We start from the raw sequence: 20,911 nt of genomic DNA on the forward strand, positions 1-20,911 counted from the left end.
GTACTGCACTGTTTTAATTATTGCAGCTTTATAGTAAGTCTTGGTATTCTGGTAGTATTTAGAAGTCCTCCAACATTCTTCATTTTTTTCAGGATAGCATTAGTTATTTTTAGACTTTCCCAATGTCCACATACATCAAAATCAAAACAAGTACAAACACAAAAAACACTAAAACCTGGTATGAATTTGAAACTCTTCTAATCTATGAACTTGATATATCTGTATTATTTAGGTCTTTTATACCTCTCAATGTTTTATAATTTCAGAGTAGAGAACTTGTATGTGTCTTGTTGGATTTATCCCTAAGCATCTGACATTTTTAAAAATCCAAAAATGGTATCATTTTTAAAACTGCATTTTCTATTTAACATTTTCTACATGTCTTTTGATGAGCTTATGGACATGTTTGTCTTGATTATGTGGTTTAGGAGTGGAATTGCTGTGTCACGGTACACATATATTCATTAGGCACTGTGAAACAATTTTTAGTACGGTGAACGAAGACTTGAGAAGGGCTCTAGAGTACTGGTAATGCTATATTTTTTTATCTAGATAATGATTATATGACTGTGTTCAATTTGTAAAAAATTCAGAGAGCTGCAAACTTAAGATTTTTCTGCACATTACAGTTTTCAAAAGTTTAAAACAAAAGTCATAATTTTATGTACCTTTGAAGAAGAATCAGGATCCTTTCCATTAAGAAGACCTAGTACTTGATTGAGACATGAAGAAAAATGCTCATACCTAAGTTTAAAAATATACATCAAATGATAATTATGAAACTGACACATCAAAAGGATTTATATACAAAATAAATATAAAACTTAAGTATATTTTCTTTCATCTATTTATTTTGAGCTTCTAATATAGAACAGCCGTTGAAAAAGTTATACTTTTTATTTTTTTTTTTAAAGATTTTATTTATTTATTTGACAGAGAGATACCACAAGCAGATGGAGAGGCAGGCAGAGAGAGAGAGATAGGGAAGCAGGCTCCCTGCTGAGCAGAGAGCCTGATGAGGGACTCAATCCCAGGACCCTGAGATCATGACCTGAGCCGAAGGCAGAGGCTTAACCCACTGAGCCACCCAGGCGCCCGAAAAATTTATACTTAAAACTTAAAACATTCCACCACTATGATATACATAAATTGACTCTGTTATTTATTGAACAGTGAAAAAAACAATGATTCATGTGGCAATAAATAAATCATTGAAACTTTCAGTACTTTGATTTTTTTTTAAAGATTATTTATTTATTTATTTATTTGAGAGAAAGAAAGAAAGAGAGAATGAGAGAAAGACAGCATGAGAAGGGGGAGGGTCAGAGGAAGAAACAGACTCCCTGCCTTGCAGGGAGCCCGATGTGGGACTCAATCCCAGAACTCAATTCCGGGACTCCAGGGTCATGACCCGAGCCAAAGGCAACCAATTGAGCCACCCAGGTGCCCTGACTGCTTTTTTTTTTTTTTTAAAGCTACTTTCAGTTTGTAAAAATTCAAAGAACATGAAATATTCTAATAAATTAGGCAGATATTTATTTATAAAGCACTTAGAATAGCTAGATATTATATCAGGTTCTGCAGATAGAGAGGTAAAGAGCAGGGCCCTGTGTTACAGAACTCTTTAAGAGCTACTAGAGGTACTACCCACATTATTGTCTATGTGACTAGTGCATCCTGTGTTTGGGAGAACGATGCTCTGTGAGAGAGCTAACAGTCTAAGAACGAAGGCGGAAACATAGAATATTATATAATGTGAAATATAACACTATCATGGAGAAATATGTAGAATGCTAGGAGGATGAATATTGAATCCAGACTCAGTGTGCCAGGCCTGATCAGATGAGGTTTCCCACACTTGAATCTTAAAAAATAAACAGGAATTAGACATATAAAGCAAAAATTATTCCAGCTTTCCAGCAGAAGTACTTCAGAGGAAATAGCACATGACACAAAAGGCATTTCTAGCAAGTTGGAGATTCTATTTACTGTCTGAAATGATGAGGGAAAAGTAGATAAGAAAATGTAAAGAAACAAGGCTGAGCGGTTCCCAGAGATCAGATTTTAGAGGGCTATACTGAGAATTTTGTTTACCTTGAATGCAATGGGAAGATCACAGATTGTAGAAGGGACATATGGTTGAGGGAAATGTTGAAAGTCAAGTTAAAGTGAAGGGAGTCAATGGGATAGGAGACATTGAAGAGACAAAAGATACTGTTAAAAAAAATAGGACAGAATGAGATTTAATGTATGGAATAAAGGGATGTGTTTTTTAAAGATGTATTTATTTATTTATTTATTTATTTATTTGACAGAGAGATAGAGAATACAAGTAGGCAGAGCAACAGGCAGAGGGAAAAGGAGAAGCAGGTTCAATGCTGAGCAGGGAGCCCAGTGCCGGGGTTGATCCCAGAACCCTGAGATCACAACTTGAGCTGAGGACAGATGCTTCACCGACTGTACCACCTAGGCACCCCAAGGTATGTGTTTATAAGCAAAACAAGATGACACTAACAAGAGCAAAAATTTGAAAGAATTCCAATCAGATAGGATTCAGTTTGACTTTTTTTTTCCATGAAACAAAGATAAGGTCATCTTCTGAGTGAAAAGCGGCAAGAGCCAAGTAGTAAATATTTGAAAGGGCCACCGTATGAAATGTGAAAAAAAGCTGGGAATAAATATAAGAAGTGCTGTCCAGATAAAGTTAGAGATAGTGAATATGTAGAATATGAATTCATGAAGTGTGATTTTCTCAGGTTTTGACTAGGGACCCAGACATTACATTAGACTTTGGAACAGATTTAGGAATATTTTGCTAAATAGTACAGCAAATAAACAAGAAGATAACACTATTTAACATTTCCTTTCTTGAGGTGATTCTGGAGTTCCAAGCTAGATAAAAAAAGAAAACAGATAATGGAACTGAGATTTACAGAAGAAGGGATTAAGCATCCCTTACTAAGGCTAAATCAGATTGTATTTTTGGTCCTCCTGCAGAGGTATACCCTGTTTACTTAGAACTTGTTAAATAAGCACTATTTGGTGGCCAGACGGGTGTTACACAGAATATACTGGGAGGACTCCTAGAACAGATAAAGGGAGGACAATTAAGGAAGGGCACTCTGGAAGAATGTTTTCTTATCCACCAATGCTGTAGGATTCCTTTTCCTTTAGTGCTCACGGTTCTTGGTTCCTGCTGCTTCAAAGAATGAAGAGGTAGACCAGATGAAGAGTTATGGACAGCAAAGCAAAGTGTACTGAGTGATAGTACAAAGCTCTGGAAGAGGGAGGGGACCCAAGAGAGTTGCAACCAGATTTCTTAAGTCTAATGGTTTTTATGGGCTTGTTGGCAGGCTGTTTTAATCTGATTAATCCTCCATGAGCCTGTCACCCAATCAGTACTTTTGTCATCTACCTATCAGGGTGGAAACAGTGGAGAAGCTACTTCCAGGATGGTTTAAATCCTTTCCTCTTAGGGCAGGGCCCCTTGTCCCTGCCTGCCTTTTTCCTAACTATCCATTACTAATGTGAATGCTTCTTGGTTCTGTAAAACAATTAACCATATGGGTAGTGGTCAAACTTCTCCTAGTGGTTAGCTTTTGCTTTTTTAATGTTTAGATTCTATGTTCTTTAAAATCTAGGACTATAGCTTTGTACAGTTTCTGGATTCCATGTTCTTCAAAGATTAGGGGCTATGTGCTCAAATTCCTGTCTCTGCTAACACTCCCACCTCCCCCAGTACTTGACCACAGCAGGGCTCCATAATTATCTTCTCATTTGTGAATGATTAATTGAACTCTTTGAAGCAATTTCTACAATTTCCTGACCCATGACCACAAAGCAGCAGAAGCACTGGGAAAATTTAACTTAAGGTATAAAAAGGCTACGGGTTTCTGAGGGGCTCAGTCAGTTAATTGTCCAAATCTTGACTTCGGCTCAGATCCTGATCTCAGGGTTGTGAGATCTAGCCCTTTCTTGGGCTCTGCACTGGATGTACAGACTGCTTGGTATTCTCTCTCTTCACTCCCTCTGCCCTTTTCCTATCCCTAAAAAATAAAAGCTATTAAATGGCCATGAGCTCTTTGGAAAACAGTTGATAACTGATCTCAAAAGATAAATGATCACATGAAATGCCACTGAGATAGAATGGGCATATAAACATATATTCTCATTCTACCTTATGACAGAAGAGAGGCACATGATGAAGAAAATGCTATTCATTTTTATGCAAAAAAGACAAATATACTGACATACTGACATGAATGTCCCTATAATAACAATGTCTTTCCCAAAACTGTAATGTTCAAGATTTAAATCCAATGCTGGAAAAGATTAATCAAGATGTATACACTTCAGAGAGTGATACAACATTATTTATCTAAGACAAAGACTGAAACACACCTCTCCCCCATGTTCTTATATACATTTCAGGCCAGAAAAGCAAAAAGAATGAAAATAAAGCACATCAAAACATTTCATTGAGTCCCTTGTTCGTTAGTAGAATCCCAGTTTACTAAATCTGAAAAGGCAGTTTTATTCCTCACAAACATATCTTGGTTCATTGAAAAGAAAAATAAAACAAAGCAAGTCTTAAAATTTGTCAGAGAGCCATACCTGGTAAGATAATCAGCAATTTTAGGATTCTTAAGGAGATCCATCAGTAGATCAACTGAATACTTCCTAGTTAATGTGCCATCACCGTTTATGAGTATATTAAATATTAGCTGAAAAGTCTGATGAATGTTTCGAGCATGGAACAGCTTAAAAGCAAATTAGGGAAAGTATATCACACAAAAAATTTAAGTTGACACCATTCTATAGCTTAACAAAGTCTCAGTAACTTTAAAAATATCAGAGAATATAAATTTCAAAACTATTTTCAAAAATAATAAAAATAAATCATATTTACCTTTTCCCCAACCTCTTCATTTAATGTCAAACTGGATAATATTGAAAGTGCAAACACAACCACAGTTAAACTACTATGGGCCAGGAAACTTATAAGAGTTCGATAAAAAGATTTCACATTATTCTGAGAAAGAAAAGAATTTTTAAATAAATTAGAATAAAAAATAATTAGTTTTATATTTTGGTTTAGAAAGTGTAAACTTTTCTAAAAGAGTAGGTAAACTTTTATTAAACATCCTTATCAATTTAAGATATTACTCAAACACTTCTATGGCTCAAGACAACTTCCACTTCCAAAGTACCTCCAATACATAAACAAATGAGATACTGTTTAATTTGAAATAAACAGGTAATATTGGATATTGCACAGCAGGGGAATTGTTCACAAAGTACCTTAGAGAATCAATGAACTTTCTTGATTTGACGTATTTCTAACACTGGTTCAGCTAACCTAACTTGTGTGCTTTCACTCATTTCAAGTGCTGGTAGTTGTAGTCATTTATTCATGGATCTTTCTGGTGGAGGTGCCATTGATTTTGTGGATATATAAGTTCTGAGGCAAATGGGATTGCTAGCGATGTCTGTCCTTTCTATTAGTACAAAATACTTTAGCATATCTTGAATTATTCAGCGTAAGAAATAATGGGATGCTGTAGAGAAGGAAAACTTCTAGTACTCAACATTTTCATTAATACTTACCATCTTAAATACAACATGTGCAAAGGTTGGAACACGTCAAGTTAATTATGTGTCAATCTGTTCCTTAAGTTTGATGAGTCAGATGGATGAGACATGAGAATTCTTAATTTTTTTTAAAGAAAAATATGGACATCATTTTCTTTAAGCATAGAACCCACCACGAATATCCAAAACTTACCAAAGTCTTTATGTATGTTTGAACAGAAAGATTCTGTCGACAAAGATTTGCCAGTAATCCTAGACAAGGCATTGTTAACTCATCTTCAGAAGACTGACTGTTGTTTTAAGAAAGATAATAGAAGATAAAAGCATTAAGTTCATTCTAAATTACTCTATTTTATAGTAATTTAAACTCCTTTCTTTATGCAAAAATGATTAACATGTGAAGACAGTCAAGCTTTGAATATTGACCATTCATTTCATATTCTGAAACTAAGTGATCTTATTCGATTATGGCATAGAAATAAGGAGATAATTGTCAGAATGACCATGTTCTATCTCATTCATATATTCTCCTATCAAGATTAAACATAAGCATAAAATTTTCAGTTGCAACAGTTTTTTTTCTGTTCAAATCAATTCATTTTATAAATTATTGTCATAATAATTAAAGCTGGTTAATACAATTTGATCCCTGAAATCATCTAAAAAGAGTAAATAAGAATTGGAGTCCCACTCAATTTAAAAAGTTGGAAAATATTGGGACACCTGGGTGGCTCAGTCAAAAAGTTGGAAAATATTATCTAAGAAAAACCAAATTATTATAGTTTTACTTTAAAAATAAATCAACGGATTATTTCATTACTGCTTGATTGCGTACTCACATATGATCTATCAGGAAGGTAATTAATTCATCTATATTGGCACCAGAATGGAAAATTTTGACGTTGTATGTTAATCTCTGCAGAAGCTGAATGCACTGAGAATAAGAAAATACTAGTGAATATAAATATAAAAATATACTCTTTGCTTTTAAGTATGGACTTCTAAGCACATTCTGAGCATGTCACCATTTTAGGAAGAGAGTTTTGAGCAAGAATTTTTCTATTTCTTAAAATGGTTCTGTTTTTTAAACATAATGTAATGAGACTACTAAGAATTTTAGGGCTCATCTGATTACACACATTTCTATATAATCTGTCTCAAACAGAGCATCTTGTCATCAACCTGGTTCACTTAACCATATTAAACATATACACACACTAAAACATATACATATATATATATTTTTCATATTTTTCCATCTTTAAAACCACATGTCAGATTAATTGGTGATGGTTTCCTTTCTTGCAGCTGATGGCATTTTAGGTTCAACAAAATATCTGTATGAGACCTTTGAGTCTATGCAAAAGGAGACTAAATCTATAGCTTTAATTTTTTGTAGAATGTTTCCTCAGCAGACTGGGACTAGAACTCAATTTGCGATTTTAATACGAATAGCTTATATCTCAAAATGTTTAAACTGTGTTTTTAAGTCTGTCAAAGTGATTAGATTTGCTTTTCTTCAAAACTAATTGTAGATGTAGATAAGCTTCCCTTCTCTAGAAACTTTTAAATAGTAGTACATGTGTGATTAACCAGCTCTTAAATTTATTAATGGCAAGAACTGACCTATTCATGCAGAATTATGTGGGTATATACACCATAAATTAGCAATTTAAAATACATACTGTCAATTTTGATATGCAAATAAAGAAAGAAAAACATGTATAAGTGAAGAGTACTGTGTAGGTGTGTGTACCTGCAAAAACACCGAATCACTATGGCAAGTGCTGCTCCGACAAACCACTCCTGCCAGTACGCTATTCAGGTTATATGTATTCTGAAGACAGTCTCTGGTTTCATTGTCTACAGCTGTAAATTAAGATAAAATGGCACCAAATATAATTTTTCTATATGATCTTCATGGATAAAAGATAAATAATTTTAAGTTTATTTCATATTAAATTTACGGTGCTTAAGAATACCAAGTATGATATGGCTATTTTATTTATAATTACCTTCCAATTCAGAAGTTTAATCACAGAAATAGTATGAGCTGGAAAATGAAAGGGAATATGAGCTTTTCCATTTTTGTCAATAAACAAACATTTTTTCTATGTGGACTAAATTAATTTAAAGGAAAAAACTTGCTTTACATATTTGGAAAAGTTTCGCAATTTAAAGATAATCATCTCAATTTTTTCGTAATTTAAAACTGCTCTAGAGAATAAGTCTATTGGGTGCCTGAGTGGCTCAGTCCTTAAACATCTGACTTCAGCTCAAGTCATAATCCCAGGGTCCTGGCATTGAGCCCCACATTGGGCTCCCTGCTCAACGGGAAGCTTCCTTCTCCATCTCTCACTCCCGTGGCTTGTGTTCCTTCACCCCCTGTCTCTGTCTAATAAATAAAATCATTAAAAAAAAAAAAGAAGAGGAAAAAAAGAGTAAGTCTATTAACTAAAAAATAAAACTTTCTAGTATCAGCCATCGAACTGAAAAATGACCTGAAAAGTCTGAGAATTAATTCAACTGAAACACACCAATATTTGAGCAAAAATACATAAAAATATATTGATTCTGATAGCAAAAACTTGAAAAAGAGCATACATGAGTACCCACCATTAGGAAAATACTTGAATAAATTATAGTACTCTACAATATGGTTCAAGGCAGCTATTAAAAAGACACCAATATGGAAAGATAGCTAACATATGTTGAGTGGAAAAAAAAAAATCTGATGCTTTGCAACACCATTTCTTTAAAAACAACCAAAATTATTTGTTAATTGGTCACCTGGGTGGCTCAGTTGCTTAAGTGTCTGTCTTGGGCTTATGTCATAGTCTGTGGGTCCTGGGATCAAGCCTAGGAGTTGGGCTTCTTCCTTGGTGGAGACCCTGCTTCTCCCTCTTTCTGCACTCCCTCTCCCACCATGCACGCTCTCTCTCTTTCAAATAAATAAAATCTTTAAAAAAGTATGCTAGTTTATTTGATCTAAAATAATTTGTTATAGCATTAAAAAAGATCTAGAAAGACACCTATCAAACCATTAAGAAATATTATCTACCAAAGTGGAAATGATAAGAAGAGTTGGTGGTGATGAGTAAAGACATTCTATTTTACTCTGTATCTGTGCTAACTTGTTAGACACTAAGCCAGAGAGACTATTTAAATTTAGATCAATTAGATCAATTAAAAATTAAAGATTTAGTTCTTTAGTTTACTACTTACAGTACAAATGCTCAATAGTTCTATGTGGCTAATGACTACTATAATGGAAAATACAAATACAGAACATTTCCATCATCACAGAACGCTCCACTGGACATGATGATCTATGTTAATATTCCTGGATCCCTGGGATTTTTTTAATGACAAGTATGCATTAACTTTATCATACACAATAGAGGGAATAACTCCCCTCTATTCCCAAGCACACATCAAGGAAAAAGGTACCCATGAAATGAAAATTTAAAAACTAAAGATAGAAAAAAGTAGAAAAAGCAACACCTGCATTTTTACCCTTAGCTCTGTTTGGTGTAGTCTATCAAAAAAGGATTTTTTTTTTTTAGAAATCACTAGCTATGAGTTTTCTGAGTGATGTATTTAATACAGGCATTATGTACATGTATTTTTTTTTTTAATTCAAAAGTAGGCCAGCATTTCCCAAGACACATTCTTTTCTGTAGACCCCTGAACCTTTGTTATGCTTTAGATTCTTTGTTCCAATAATTTCAAGAAAGGATGTGAACAATATTCTTTTTATAAAGGATCCACAATGCAAAAAGTTCTGAAAGATCCGGCAATGAAAAAATCTTTTGAATGTGACTCATTCTCCAAAAGATACTATAACTCAATACACCCTTTACAAATATATTAATATAATATATAATATATAATATATAATATATTACCTAGTTGAGATAGCAAGCTGATGATACTTAAGACCAGTGGTGCACTTATGCTTGGGTCTTCAAGTAGCTCCACAAGGCAACTCAAGCATTCACTTGGTAATATCTGATTTGGTGTAAACAATCGTGTGAGTTTCTGCCCAGAAATTACCTACAAAACAGTAATTAAAATGTGTTAGTTAAGAATTGGCAATTTCCATCCCTTCTCCAAGCAAATAAGAACTGTTTTCCAAGGTGCCCCTGCCATGCTTTTTTCCAATTTAGAAAAGTCAAATGCCATTCCTTCTTCCTGGAAGATTACCTATACCTTTTCTACCTAGCTAATGTAATCATTCAGATCCAAGTTTTAATTTGTTTCCTCTTGACCCTCTTTCACCAACTAGGTTAGGTTTGTCTATTACACTATCCTATAGCACATTATACTTAATTTTATGAGCTGACAAACTTTGACAATATAGCAATATTTATCCTCTTTAGTACACTGAACACCCTATGAAGGCATAGGGTATAAATCAACACTCTATTGCAATATATTTATTGAGTAATTATTGAGTAAATAAGTTCGAGTATGTGCACTCCACCTATTTTGAGGGAGGTAATGCAAAGTAAAAAGTAGCTAAATCCAAAGGTTTAGCTTTGGGACCAACTATGTAGTTATTCTTTTTGCTCCCTCTAAAGACAGTAGCTGAGCCTAGAAGTTAGAGATTACAAAAATAGAAGTATAAAAAAAAAGTTTTTAATTAGCCAGGTCATACATGCACAAATTTTATTTTTATTTTTGGTTATTTCACTTTTACTCCTTTCTGATAACTCTATAAACCACCCTTCCCTTTCCCATGTGAAAAGGTAAAGCTGAGATTGAAAACCAAAATCAGTAGTCAGAGAGCCAGGTATTTTGTTTCCTTTTCTTTTTCTTTTTTTTTTTAAGATTTTTTTTACTATATATTTTAGAGAGAAAGAGAGAGCAAGAATGGGGAGGGGAAGAGGAAGACGGAAGATGGAGAAAAGCAGACTTCCACTGAGTGGGGAGCTCAATGGGGAGCTTGATTCTAGGACCCTAGGATCATGACCTGAGCAGAAATCAAGAGTCTGATACTTAACTGACTGAGCCACACAGGCACCTTGACAGCCACGTATTTTCAAAAGGCTTTTGCATTTTATTAAAAGCCTAACTTTTCTATAAAACAAATTATCTTTTCTATAAGGATGGAAAAACAATTAGTTACCTTAGAACTAGATAAAATCTGATTCAAACACTTTTATTTTATTTTTAAAAAGATGAGGTCTAAACAGGCTGTTTCAATATCCCTCTAAACTTTCCTTTCTGTATCTCTCTTTTATTCCCTCCCCAGATACCAGTTTTTCTTCTAAAGCTTTGCTGACATCTGGGATGCCTGGGTGACACAGTGAGTTAAGCATCTGACGCTTGGTTTCAGCTCATGTCATGATCTCAGGGTCCTGGGTTCCATCCCTGTTTCAGGTTCCGAGCTCAGTTTAGAGTCTGCTTGAGATTCTCTCTCTCCCTGCCTCAGCTGCCCGCTCATTTCATGTTCACTCTCCCTCTTGTTCTCTAAAATAAATAAATCTTAAAAAAAAAAAGGGGGGGGGGAGTTTCAAAGTATCTGTTCCCAAGGAGCATGTATTTTAACATTAAAATCTAAAAAGAAAAAAACAGGTCCAATGGTGAAATTACACATTGACAGTAGATATTTGGGGAGTAAGGAATACTTTGATTGCTCTTTTGACTACTTATGAAGTTACACCTCCAAAATTAAGACATTTTTCTGCTTTAAATACAATTTCCCTGGGGAAGAGACCTGTATGTCAACAATGTAAGTACTCTGCCATGTAATATTTATTACAAGGTAAAATGTAAAAATCGCTTTAAAAATTTTCTTCTTTACTTGGATGTTTCCATGCAAATAGCATTTATTTTAGTAATAGCTAATATTTTAGCACTTACTTTGGCCTAAGCATTGTTCTATATATGTTAATTATTTTCACCTTCACAATACCTATATGCTAGGTGCTGTTTTGCTGATGAGTAAACCGAGGCATACACCAAGACAGCAGAGTAACTGAAAGTAATCGTTCCTGAATCTGTGCTCATAATCACTATGTAACATTAGTGCTATAAAAAACCATTAAGAACGAGACCAGCTCAGCTCTGCCAATCATAAAAAAATTCAAAACTCAGGTTCTGCATGGGGCTATAAAGAAAAAATATTGCAGAAGTACAGCATAATAGCAAAATCAATCTTCTCCTTTTACATGGTAACCATTTCTTTGTATGCTCAGATATTGCTCTCATGAAGTATGCACAAATATATTTACCATTAACATCACCCACCAAAATGGTTAAAATTTAAAAGTCTGAAAACACCAAGAATCTATCAGGATGAGTGACAGCAAATTTCATGTATTAGTGATAGGAAGGTAAAAATGGTCTAACTGTGGCAATTTCGACTAAAACTGAACATCAACCTACCATAATCAATCCTACTCCTAGGAACATAAATGAGAGCCTATATCCAAAAAAAGTAAGAAAATGTTTACAACAGATTTATTCAAAATTCCACCCAGACCTAGAAACCTAAATGCCCATCAATAGGAGAATGTCTATAAGCCTATAAGCTATAGTACATTTATACAGTGGAATCCTACACAGAAATAAAAAAGAATAAATACTACCACATGTGCGAAATGAATAAATTTCACAGATTTATAGAATCGAAGAAACCAGACACCAAAGTACATATCTTATGAATCCACTTATCTGAACGTTATGAGAAGGGACAACTGAAAAAACCTTGTAGGGGACTGGAAATATTCTGTACTGTGGAACAGGTGGTAGCTACTTGTACTGTACATGTATGTTAAAAACTCAAACTCTTCACTTAAGATTAATGCACATTATGCACTGTATGTACATTACCTCTTTAAATGGCAGAAAAGTTTTCAGTAAATGCCTTAAAAGTTCTGGAGTGCAGTATCAAGAAGTCAGTCTCTATGCCTCAAATTTCTCTGAGTCTCCTTCAATTCACTCTAACATGGCTCTCAGATTCAAGGCATACCCATTTTTTCTCAAAGAGAAGTAATGTTTCAGATTATTATTCAAAATGCTGTACTACTACTTAAATAAAACCGCTCATTCTGTGGCTTCTGGAGCCCCCAGGACATTGTTCTATTCTAACTGAGAAGCAAAGCCTTAGCATTTAACAGCTAGCATCTAATTATTAGGTCTGCAGGGATTTGTGAAATAATGAATGAAAAAAGAAAATGTACTCAGGAAGGGTGGGCACCAAAATCCTGCGGAAGAGTATCAGTAAAGCCAGAGAAAATGAAGGCATATTTAAGGCTACAATTGTCTTCTCTCTGTAGTATGTATTTTGCTAATCTTCGGTAATTTAGCTTCATATCCTATATCCTATATCATTGTTAATACAACAAAGAGAATATATTTTAAAGTTATCTTCAATTCTACCTTAACAGAAGCTGAGAGAGAATTAAAACAAGTTTCGATTGAGCTAAATTGTTTATTAAACTGAGGTCATGGTTTGTTGGAATTCCATGAATATGTAATAAATGACAGATTAAAAGCCTAAAAACAAACAGGAACACAGAAAGCTGTGGATAAGTGACCTAGACACAAATCAATGGAACTAAGAAAAAGTAAAAGCTATTTAGCAACTTAGACTTGAAAAACTGTGAGCAATATATTTTGGTAAAAAAAAAAAAAGGATTATGGGATTATGGTTACTGGTGAGATTCCTTCTTAACTCAAAAAAGTTAAATTTTTTTCTTTTTCAAATTTTAGTTCAACATGAGTTATAAGAAAAGAAGCAAGCAACTGGTTCATATTGTAAACTGCCTAAGGGACAAAGAATAAAACAAGTGTAATCGTCGCTTCCCCTCACCTCCGCCACCGAGAATTTCTGTGTATTCTACTCTGTAAGGGCTCTGTTGCGATGGAACGAAGGAAAACATACAGCTCCGAACTTTCTCCTCTACCAATCCCAAACACAGCTTAAATTCCCCTTTTGTCACACCTTCCCCTCTTCCTAGGTCTCTGAGTTGTCACTCTTCGCTCTAGCTGAAGTCAGCTGAACGTGGAGGGACACGGGGCGGAGCAAGAAGATGGGTAGGAATTCAAGGCTGACACTTGCTTTCCTTACTAATTCAAAATTACACCTGAAGGAGCGAGGAGCAGTCCTTCCTCTCCTAGGCAAGGGCCGCTACACTCCGGCCACACCGTGAACTAAGAATTTCTACAGAGAAGCCGGTCTAGTCCCTCACCCCAGAGCCCCTCACCTCCAAGTGCCGCAAAAGCTGGGTGGCATTCGCCTCCGACTTAACGGCTTTATACTGACTGATGGTCAGGAGCAAAGACTTCAAGCAGGCAGTGGAGTCCATTGGCATCCTCCACAACCCCTCCTGGGGGCCGCCACCAGCCACCTCCGGCTTCCAGCCTCGCCGCGCTTTTTTTTGATTTTTCAGCTCCTCCCCCCTCACTCCCGATGCTTCCGGTTCCGGTAGAGCTCCGGAAGTCCCTTCCTCCCTGGAAACGGCTTTCAATGAAGAAAGGGGAGAAGTGGGGAGGAGGGTAGAGGAAATCTTTGGGTTCACCAAGGGGGTTGGGAGCTGTCCTTCCAGAACCCCCCTCCCACTACCCACCGTGTCTTCGCTTAGCTATAAAGCCGCGAGGTTTCAGCTTCGAGATCGCGCGGAGACGATAAATCTCGCGAGAACTCTAATTGCGGCTCAACTTGCGAAGGGGCGGTTAGGCGCAGGGGGGGCGGTCCTTGTTCGTCAGAGCTCTCAGTTTGTGTTTGCGTCTTCGGCCTTCACGCTGGTTGGCCGGTTTTTCTTTTGTGCGTGAACCGCTCCTTGAGAAATGGTCGCTTCCCCCTAGTCTAGACACGGTGAGGAGCTCTGAGGAGAATCTTGGGCTCTAGATTTTGAGGCGGCCTGGGAGGGTCCTCTTTTTTTAAAAAAAAATCTCTCCTGTGTCCACCCTTTCCACCCAGGAATGTTTGTTTTTCAGAGTAAGCCTATGACTATGGGGATTCTGGGGCCAGGTAGTCATGCCCTTAAGACCGTCATCAAACTTACTTCAGAAAGCTAGGTCCTGGTGACTTCTGGGCCAGGTATTGCTGCAGAGGGTGTTCTCATTAGCGTCAGTTTTTGTAAGTGAAGGTATCTGTTTTTATCTGGCATGATCAAATGTTTGCTGAATCGCGGTGTCTATGAATATGGCACTGTCGTTTGCGGTTTTTGATAAGATAATTATTGTGCATGTGTGTATAATGAGCCGCGTAGCTGGTTCTGGAGGTTTTTCGTTTTGTTTTGCTTAATGTATGCTAATGGTGAATTTAGCTTTAAAAAACCAGTTTGGAGAAAATTGTAAGAGGAGAGTCCATGTCCTTTTAATTAAATCATTCGTCATTAATCATGTTTTGTCAATGAAAAAATACTTTTTTACATCACTACATTTCTAAAGGGAGGTTTTCTTTTTATATTAAAAAAAATTAGTTAAATCTGAAAACTTAACAATAATCTAGCCAGCTGCAACATACGTGTAGAAATAACTGGGTAATTAATATATCTATGCTTTCGTTCATTCTGTAAACAAGTATTGATTGTAAAACGGGTTAGAAGTCAGGAGAGAACAAAGATGAAGAAGTATCCCCTGCTGGGAAGCCACTGTCTAATTAGAGAAACGTACTAAATAGGTAGTACATATGGAATTCATGTAAGTAAGAGGCACCATGCAGTTATTTAAAGAGTGAAGGCAGACTGTGCTTACAAACTAGTTCCACCTTTTACTATGTGACCATAAGGCAGATTCTCACTGCTTCAGTTTCTTCCTTAGATAAAATCGGGCTAACATTAGTACCTGTTTAATAAGGTCAATAAATTATTCAGTAGATCGCTGAGAGCCTACAGTATACTAGGTACTTGTCTAGGCACTAGAGATTTAGTGAATAAAAAATCCTATGTTATGGAAATTACATTCTGGTAGGGGGAAAAAAAAACCTGTAAGTTTTTAAGGAGAATGAGATGGAGAAAGAAAAACTAGCAGAATTCCTTTTCAGAGTAATGATGATTGGGAAGAAGAGAATTGGGAGGTCGGGATAGAGAAAGCAGTATTTGAGGAAGTGCTTCAAGGAATTGAAGGAGAGAGCCATACTGTCTTGGGGAAAAGGTCCTGAAGTGGGACCATGAAGTTTTTCAGGAAAAGCAAGGATTGCCACTATGACTGGAGTAGAGAGCAAAGGTGAGAGTAGCAGTAAAAATGAAGTCATGTCCGGTGGGTAAACCATAGTGAAATGAGTTAATCAATTTAAATAAATTTAGAGTAGTTACCTGGATGGTTACATTTTCAGCAGGTTTTATTTACATCTTGGTTCATTGGCAAATGCAGTGATAGCAGTTTGGTTAGTGTTAGACTTTTCACTAATAATAGCAAATGCGACATCTTCACACTCATTCTGAGCCAAGGGAAAAGGTCAAATCTGCTAGTTGTAAATGCCATCTTTCCTTTAAATCCTGCATTTTAACTTAAGCAGTTATATAAATTTTGTTTTCTCTTCTGTAAAATATTCATTTTAACATAACATAATGTCTTTATCAAAAAATCTTTAAAAATTGATGTTGGAAGTTTAGTAGGATGTACAATGATAGTAGCTGTGAGAAGCCCTCCATGTATTTAGGCAGAAATACATTTTCTAATGTGAGAAACACAGAGCCTTATTTTAGGCACCCAAAAAGGGGGAAGGAGGAAGAGGGGATGAAGCTTGATCCTGAATTCAGTGGTGATTTTTAGTTTTTTGTTTGTTTTTATTTCTAGTTTTTAAATGGGGCCTAATATAGTTAGGCTTGTGCTTTAGGTTGATTACTCTTGCAGCTGGGTGGGCTATGATTTTGAGATGGATGAAGTTAGAAGTAAGGAGAATGTTTAATTTGCTGCAGTCTTTCCAAAGGATTACCAGGGTAATTGAAGTGGAAATAACAAGGAGGTAACAAATACGAAAAATATATATGAGGTGAAATTGGCAGGACTTAGTGACTCTTACTTCAGATGTGAAGGATGGGAATTCAAGTTTCTACTTTGGGTGATTGAGAAGATACAGATATTGCTGAGGTAGTTAATAGTATTCATGTTGTGGTTTATATTCAGTGAAATTTTATATAGTTTATCATATAGTGTTGTATTAAGTTTCTTCCAGGGCATTATATAATTTTTGTTAATGTGACTGGGCTCTCTTTTTCTCCTTTAAAATTTTAATTTACTACTACTGTAAAAAAAAAAAACCTGATTTTTGATACATCTTTTATCCAGACTCTAACTAAAATCTCTTATTAATTTTAATAGAGTTTTGCTTACTTTCTTAGACTTTCTAGCTCTCATCTGCAAATAATAATTTCATCTCTTCCAGTATTTGCTGTCTTCATTTCATTAATGTACACCAAAAAAATGGAATAATTCTGGTGATATTGAACATCTTAGTCTTTATTCGTTGAGCGGGAATGGCCAGTATTTTAACACTTAGTATAATTTGTGCTATTGGCTTGTAGTAAATAGACTTTCAAATGTTTAGGAGATTGCCTTTTATACCTGTTTTATTTAAAGATTTTCCAGAATGTCTACTTAAAAAAATTGTCAAATATTTGTTTAGAGATCTCATTTTCCAGTTTAACATGATAATGCAATGTATTGTGTTGCTGTTTTGTTCTTATTAAATGCTCACTTACTGAGCATTTATTATATGCCAAGTGGTATTCTAAGAATTTTATACTTACTAATTATTCTTCATAACAACTTCCTGCATTAGGTACTATTACCATCTCCGTTTTTTACAGGTGAAAAAGCTAAGGAGAGGTGAAATAATTTGCCCAAGGTCATACAGGTAATAGTAACAAGCTTTGGATTTGCTATGCTGCAAATATGTTATTTAGGATTTTATATTTGAAATTTTTTATTAATTTTTTAAATTCTTTTGGAATTTGTTACTTTTGAAAAATGAATCAGAAGCTTTTCTATTTTCTATGCTATAGAATGAGTATCACTTTGGAATCATCTGATCCTTGTAGATTGTATACAACTGGCCTATAAAAATGAAGCTTGATACCTTATTTAATGTTAGATCTTTAGAAAATACTTAGATTTGTAAAATGATTATAGGTCTGATAACTTTTTTCTATCTTTTCTTGTGTTAAGTTTGGAAATAGAACTTTATTTTAGCATAGCAACTATTTCTCTAGATTTATAGATGTTTTGATAGAAAGTTCTTCAAGATTCTGGTAATTCTCTTAATCTCTTCATTGTAGTTTTAAATTTCCTTTTTCATTGTAATGTTACTTGTATTTTTTCTTATTTGGGCTTTCTAGGGGTTTGTCTCTTGCATTCAGCTTTTTAAGAACCAGCTCTGATTTTTTTATTGTTTTTCTTTTTGTCAGAATCATTAATTTTACTTTTATATTTATTAATTCCATCCATAACAGATTCTTCCTTTATTCTTTTTATAGTTTTTAAAAGTTTTAGGCTTAAGAGTATTTATATACTATATGTATATTTTATAAAGAACATTTATTTCATGCCCACAGATTTTAAGACACAGTAGCTAAGGTGAGCATCTGTATTTCATTTAAAAAGAAAAGTTAAATTAGTTTAACCAATTGGATACAATTTTTAAAAAATACTAATATTCCTTCATATTCAAAGAGCTAGATTCTGTTAGACAAACCAGAATAAGTGCTGTTGGGAGAAATAGGTTAGTTTTAGGAACACATGATATTTTTTAGGGCAGAATATCAATCAGTATCTTAAAGTTTGGCCTAAAATTCCTTTTCTCCATAAATTTTTATTGCTGTCCTTTATATTTGCAGAGATACTTTCCTTAATTTGTAATTCTAGAAACACATTAAAGGGATTTAAAAAATAACGTGGTTAGGATTCTACAACTCAATATTAGGGCTGTCTAGCTCCTTTATTTCTTTTGGAAAAACTTAACTTGTCTTCAGTACTGAAGAGTAAAATGGAAATTTTTATTATGTCATGCCAGGGCTTAAGTTCTGTTAGATAAGTCAGATTGAATGAAGATACAAATTTTTGACAGAAGTGCAGAGTGTATAGAATACTAAATGTTGTAATATGAGAATTATACCAGAGGTGTGAACACAGAGCTGATTGTTGGTTCACCCACATACATTTAGTGAGTGCTTGAGTGGTGAGTACATTTCTGTGTGCTGGGGTTATAATAGTGAATCAAACAGACAACAATTTCTACCCAACTAGACCTTTTATTTTAATGTGAGATATAGACAACAAATAAGACCTATTAAGTAAAATATATGAAAGTAGTAGTAAGTGCTGTGGAGAAACAAAAAGAGGGATTGGAGGTATCAATCAGGATAGAGTGTTGGAATTTTAGATAGTATAGCATACTGTTCAGTATATAATCATACTGTTCATAGCAAATCACCTCAGACTCAGTGGTGAAAACCATAAGCATTTATTTCTGTGGGTTTGACTGCAGTTGTCTGATCTAGACCTGACTTGGCTGAGAGGCTACTTCAGCCATTTTGTAGGTAGAGGGTACTATATAGAGCTCAGTTTCAGGTATGTTGCTACTAGACATCCAGGAGATGCCGAATGGGCTGTTGAATATATTATTTAATGTTAACAGAAAGGATAAGACTGAAGATAAAAATTTAAAGCCTTGAGCCTAAATTATCAAGGGTGAGTATGGATAAAAAACACTGAACCATAGGGTACTTAAATATTTAGAGGAACCAGCAAAGAACATGGAGAAGTAATTGCCGGAAGATAGAGGTCATGTCTTTATTCTGTCATTATCTGCGGTGATCAGTCTTAAAATAATATGTGGGCTACTTTTGGCCTCCTCTAAAGGAGAACTCTAGATTGGCAGAGTCCTTCAGAGGACTTGCCGTGTGCAGAAGGATGGATAGTTTCATTCTCTAAATGAGTAATGAATGCTTAAAGTTTGCCAGATGCTGATGTAGGCAGTGGGGATAAAACAGAAGGATTAAAAAAAAAAAAAGAAAAAGAAAATTCCTGACTTTGGGGGGCTTCTATTCAGTGGGGACATGAGGCCAGATATAAAGTAGGGGATTGTAGGAATAAACAGCAGGTAGAACAAAAGTTCTATTGGCCCAGGTTCTCAAAATTCAAGGCAAAGAAATCTAGTGGTAGAAAATTGGCAGAGGTCTAGGCATGGGGTTATTTAGATACCTTGTCTTACTGTGGTTAAAACAATTCAAATATTAATATTAAATCAATTTTGCCCTTTATGCCGAGCCAGAAAACAAAGTCTATAGAATTTCAGCTCTCATTTTTCAGAAATGTTTCATTCAACACAAAGGTGAAGGCTTATTAAGTAAGTCCGAATTATCCTCCTTTCATTTATTCTTTCTGTTTCTTTTCCCAATCAACTATTAAAATTCAGCTGAATCTTTAAATGATTTGCCAAACCGTAAAATTAACTTTTTCACTTTTCAAACAATCCCTGATTTTTTTTTTCTGTACATTTTACAGAATTCAGTTTTAGTCTGAATACATGGTTTGGATAATAGTGTTTTTTTGCCCCATTTTTACATCTTAAATATCCTAGTAGCAGAAGGTTGCCTTTTTTTTTTTTTTAACACAACTATTATCAATTGTTTCTGAATCCAGTTTTTTAGATAAAGATAAGTGATATAATTTTATTTGAAAATACGGTACAGTAATCATTTTTAATTATAACTAGTATTGAAGACCTACTTTGAACAGAGGAAAGTCCTTTGCATATGCCATTTTAAAACTTCTAGTCTTTCAGAAAGTAGATACTATTAAGTTCATGGAAGGGGTAGATAACTGCTTCTTGAAGTAAAATGTGAAGTCGTTCTCCACTTTCCAAAGTGGAATATGCACGCCTTGGGATATATGAAGCTTTCAGAGTATGGGAGCAAATATTCAAATATTTTACTTTTTTAAATCTCATTCTTTGTTTTATATTACAGTAATACCTGCATATAATTCATAAATGAGCTTCTATTCATATATTTTCAGTGTATTCCTAGATTTATTGCTTTAGATACATGTGATCAAAACAATTTAGAGACTTTTCCAAAATCATTAACCTTAACAGAGCATTAAGACATTCAATAATTATTGTTCATTTCAGTGCCACATGTAGTACCTGGCATTTTTCTGAATTGTTTTGTTGAACAAATGGATTCTCTTAGAAAAAACTGACAAGAATAGTGTATTATGAAATGTTAATATGTTTTATCTTTGCAGCATCATTTACTAACCAGTAAGACCATGTAAATAGTTTTGAGTATTAGTCTTCATGCACATTATTTAGTTCAGCTCATAATTGAACACCATGCTTATATAAAGTTACATACTG

General features: G+C 34.7%; 2 protein-coding genes across 14 annotated transcripts in view; one reads left to right on the plus strand and one right to left on the minus strand.

Moving 5' to 3' along the window:
- The window catches only part of CIP2A (cellular inhibitor of PP2A), a 35,024-nt gene extending 20,955 nt beyond the window's left edge, over positions 1-14,069 (minus strand). Inside the window, exons 1-8 of the mRNA XM_004769138.3 lie at positions 13,809-14,069; positions 9,501-9,648; positions 7,349-7,461; positions 6,432-6,526; positions 5,786-5,882; positions 4,910-5,032; positions 4,615-4,760; positions 669-744 (exon numbers count right to left, since the gene is read on the minus strand). Coding sequence (XP_004769195.1) covers positions 669-744; positions 4,615-4,760; positions 4,910-5,032; positions 5,786-5,882; positions 6,432-6,526; positions 7,349-7,461; positions 9,501-9,648; positions 13,809-13,916 — 906 coding nt within the window. The 5' untranslated portion in view covers positions 13,917-14,069. The remainder of the gene's footprint in view (positions 1-668; positions 745-4,614; positions 4,761-4,909; positions 5,033-5,785; positions 5,883-6,431; positions 6,527-7,348; positions 7,462-9,500; positions 9,649-13,808) is intronic.
- A 215-nt stretch (positions 14,070-14,284) lies between these two features.
- Positions 14,285-20,911, plus strand: part of DZIP3 (DAZ interacting zinc finger protein 3) — a 108,873-nt gene continuing 102,246 nt past the window's right edge. For 7 of the 13 annotated variants that reach the window (XR_006609080.1, XM_004769131.3, XM_045088313.1 and 4 more), the window contains exons 1-2: positions 14,285-14,419; positions 17,361-17,407. The gene's annotated coding sequence lies outside the window, so the exon portion shown is untranslated. Of the gene's footprint in view, positions 14,420-14,541; positions 14,684-15,592; positions 15,775-17,360; positions 17,408-20,911 lie in introns of all 13 variants that reach the window. The other 6 variants (XM_045088315.1, XM_045088312.1, XM_045088316.1 and 3 more) reach the window with 3 other exon arrangements.

The sequence above is a fragment of the Mustela putorius genome, unplaced genomic scaffold (genome assembly GCF_011764305.1).
Source record: "Mustela putorius furo isolate JIRA1106 unplaced genomic scaffold, ASM1176430v1.1 tig00003834_pilon_pilon_pilon, whole genome shotgun sequence".
NCBI classification, from domain to species: Eukaryota; Metazoa; Chordata; class Mammalia; order Carnivora; family Mustelidae; genus Mustela; species Mustela putorius.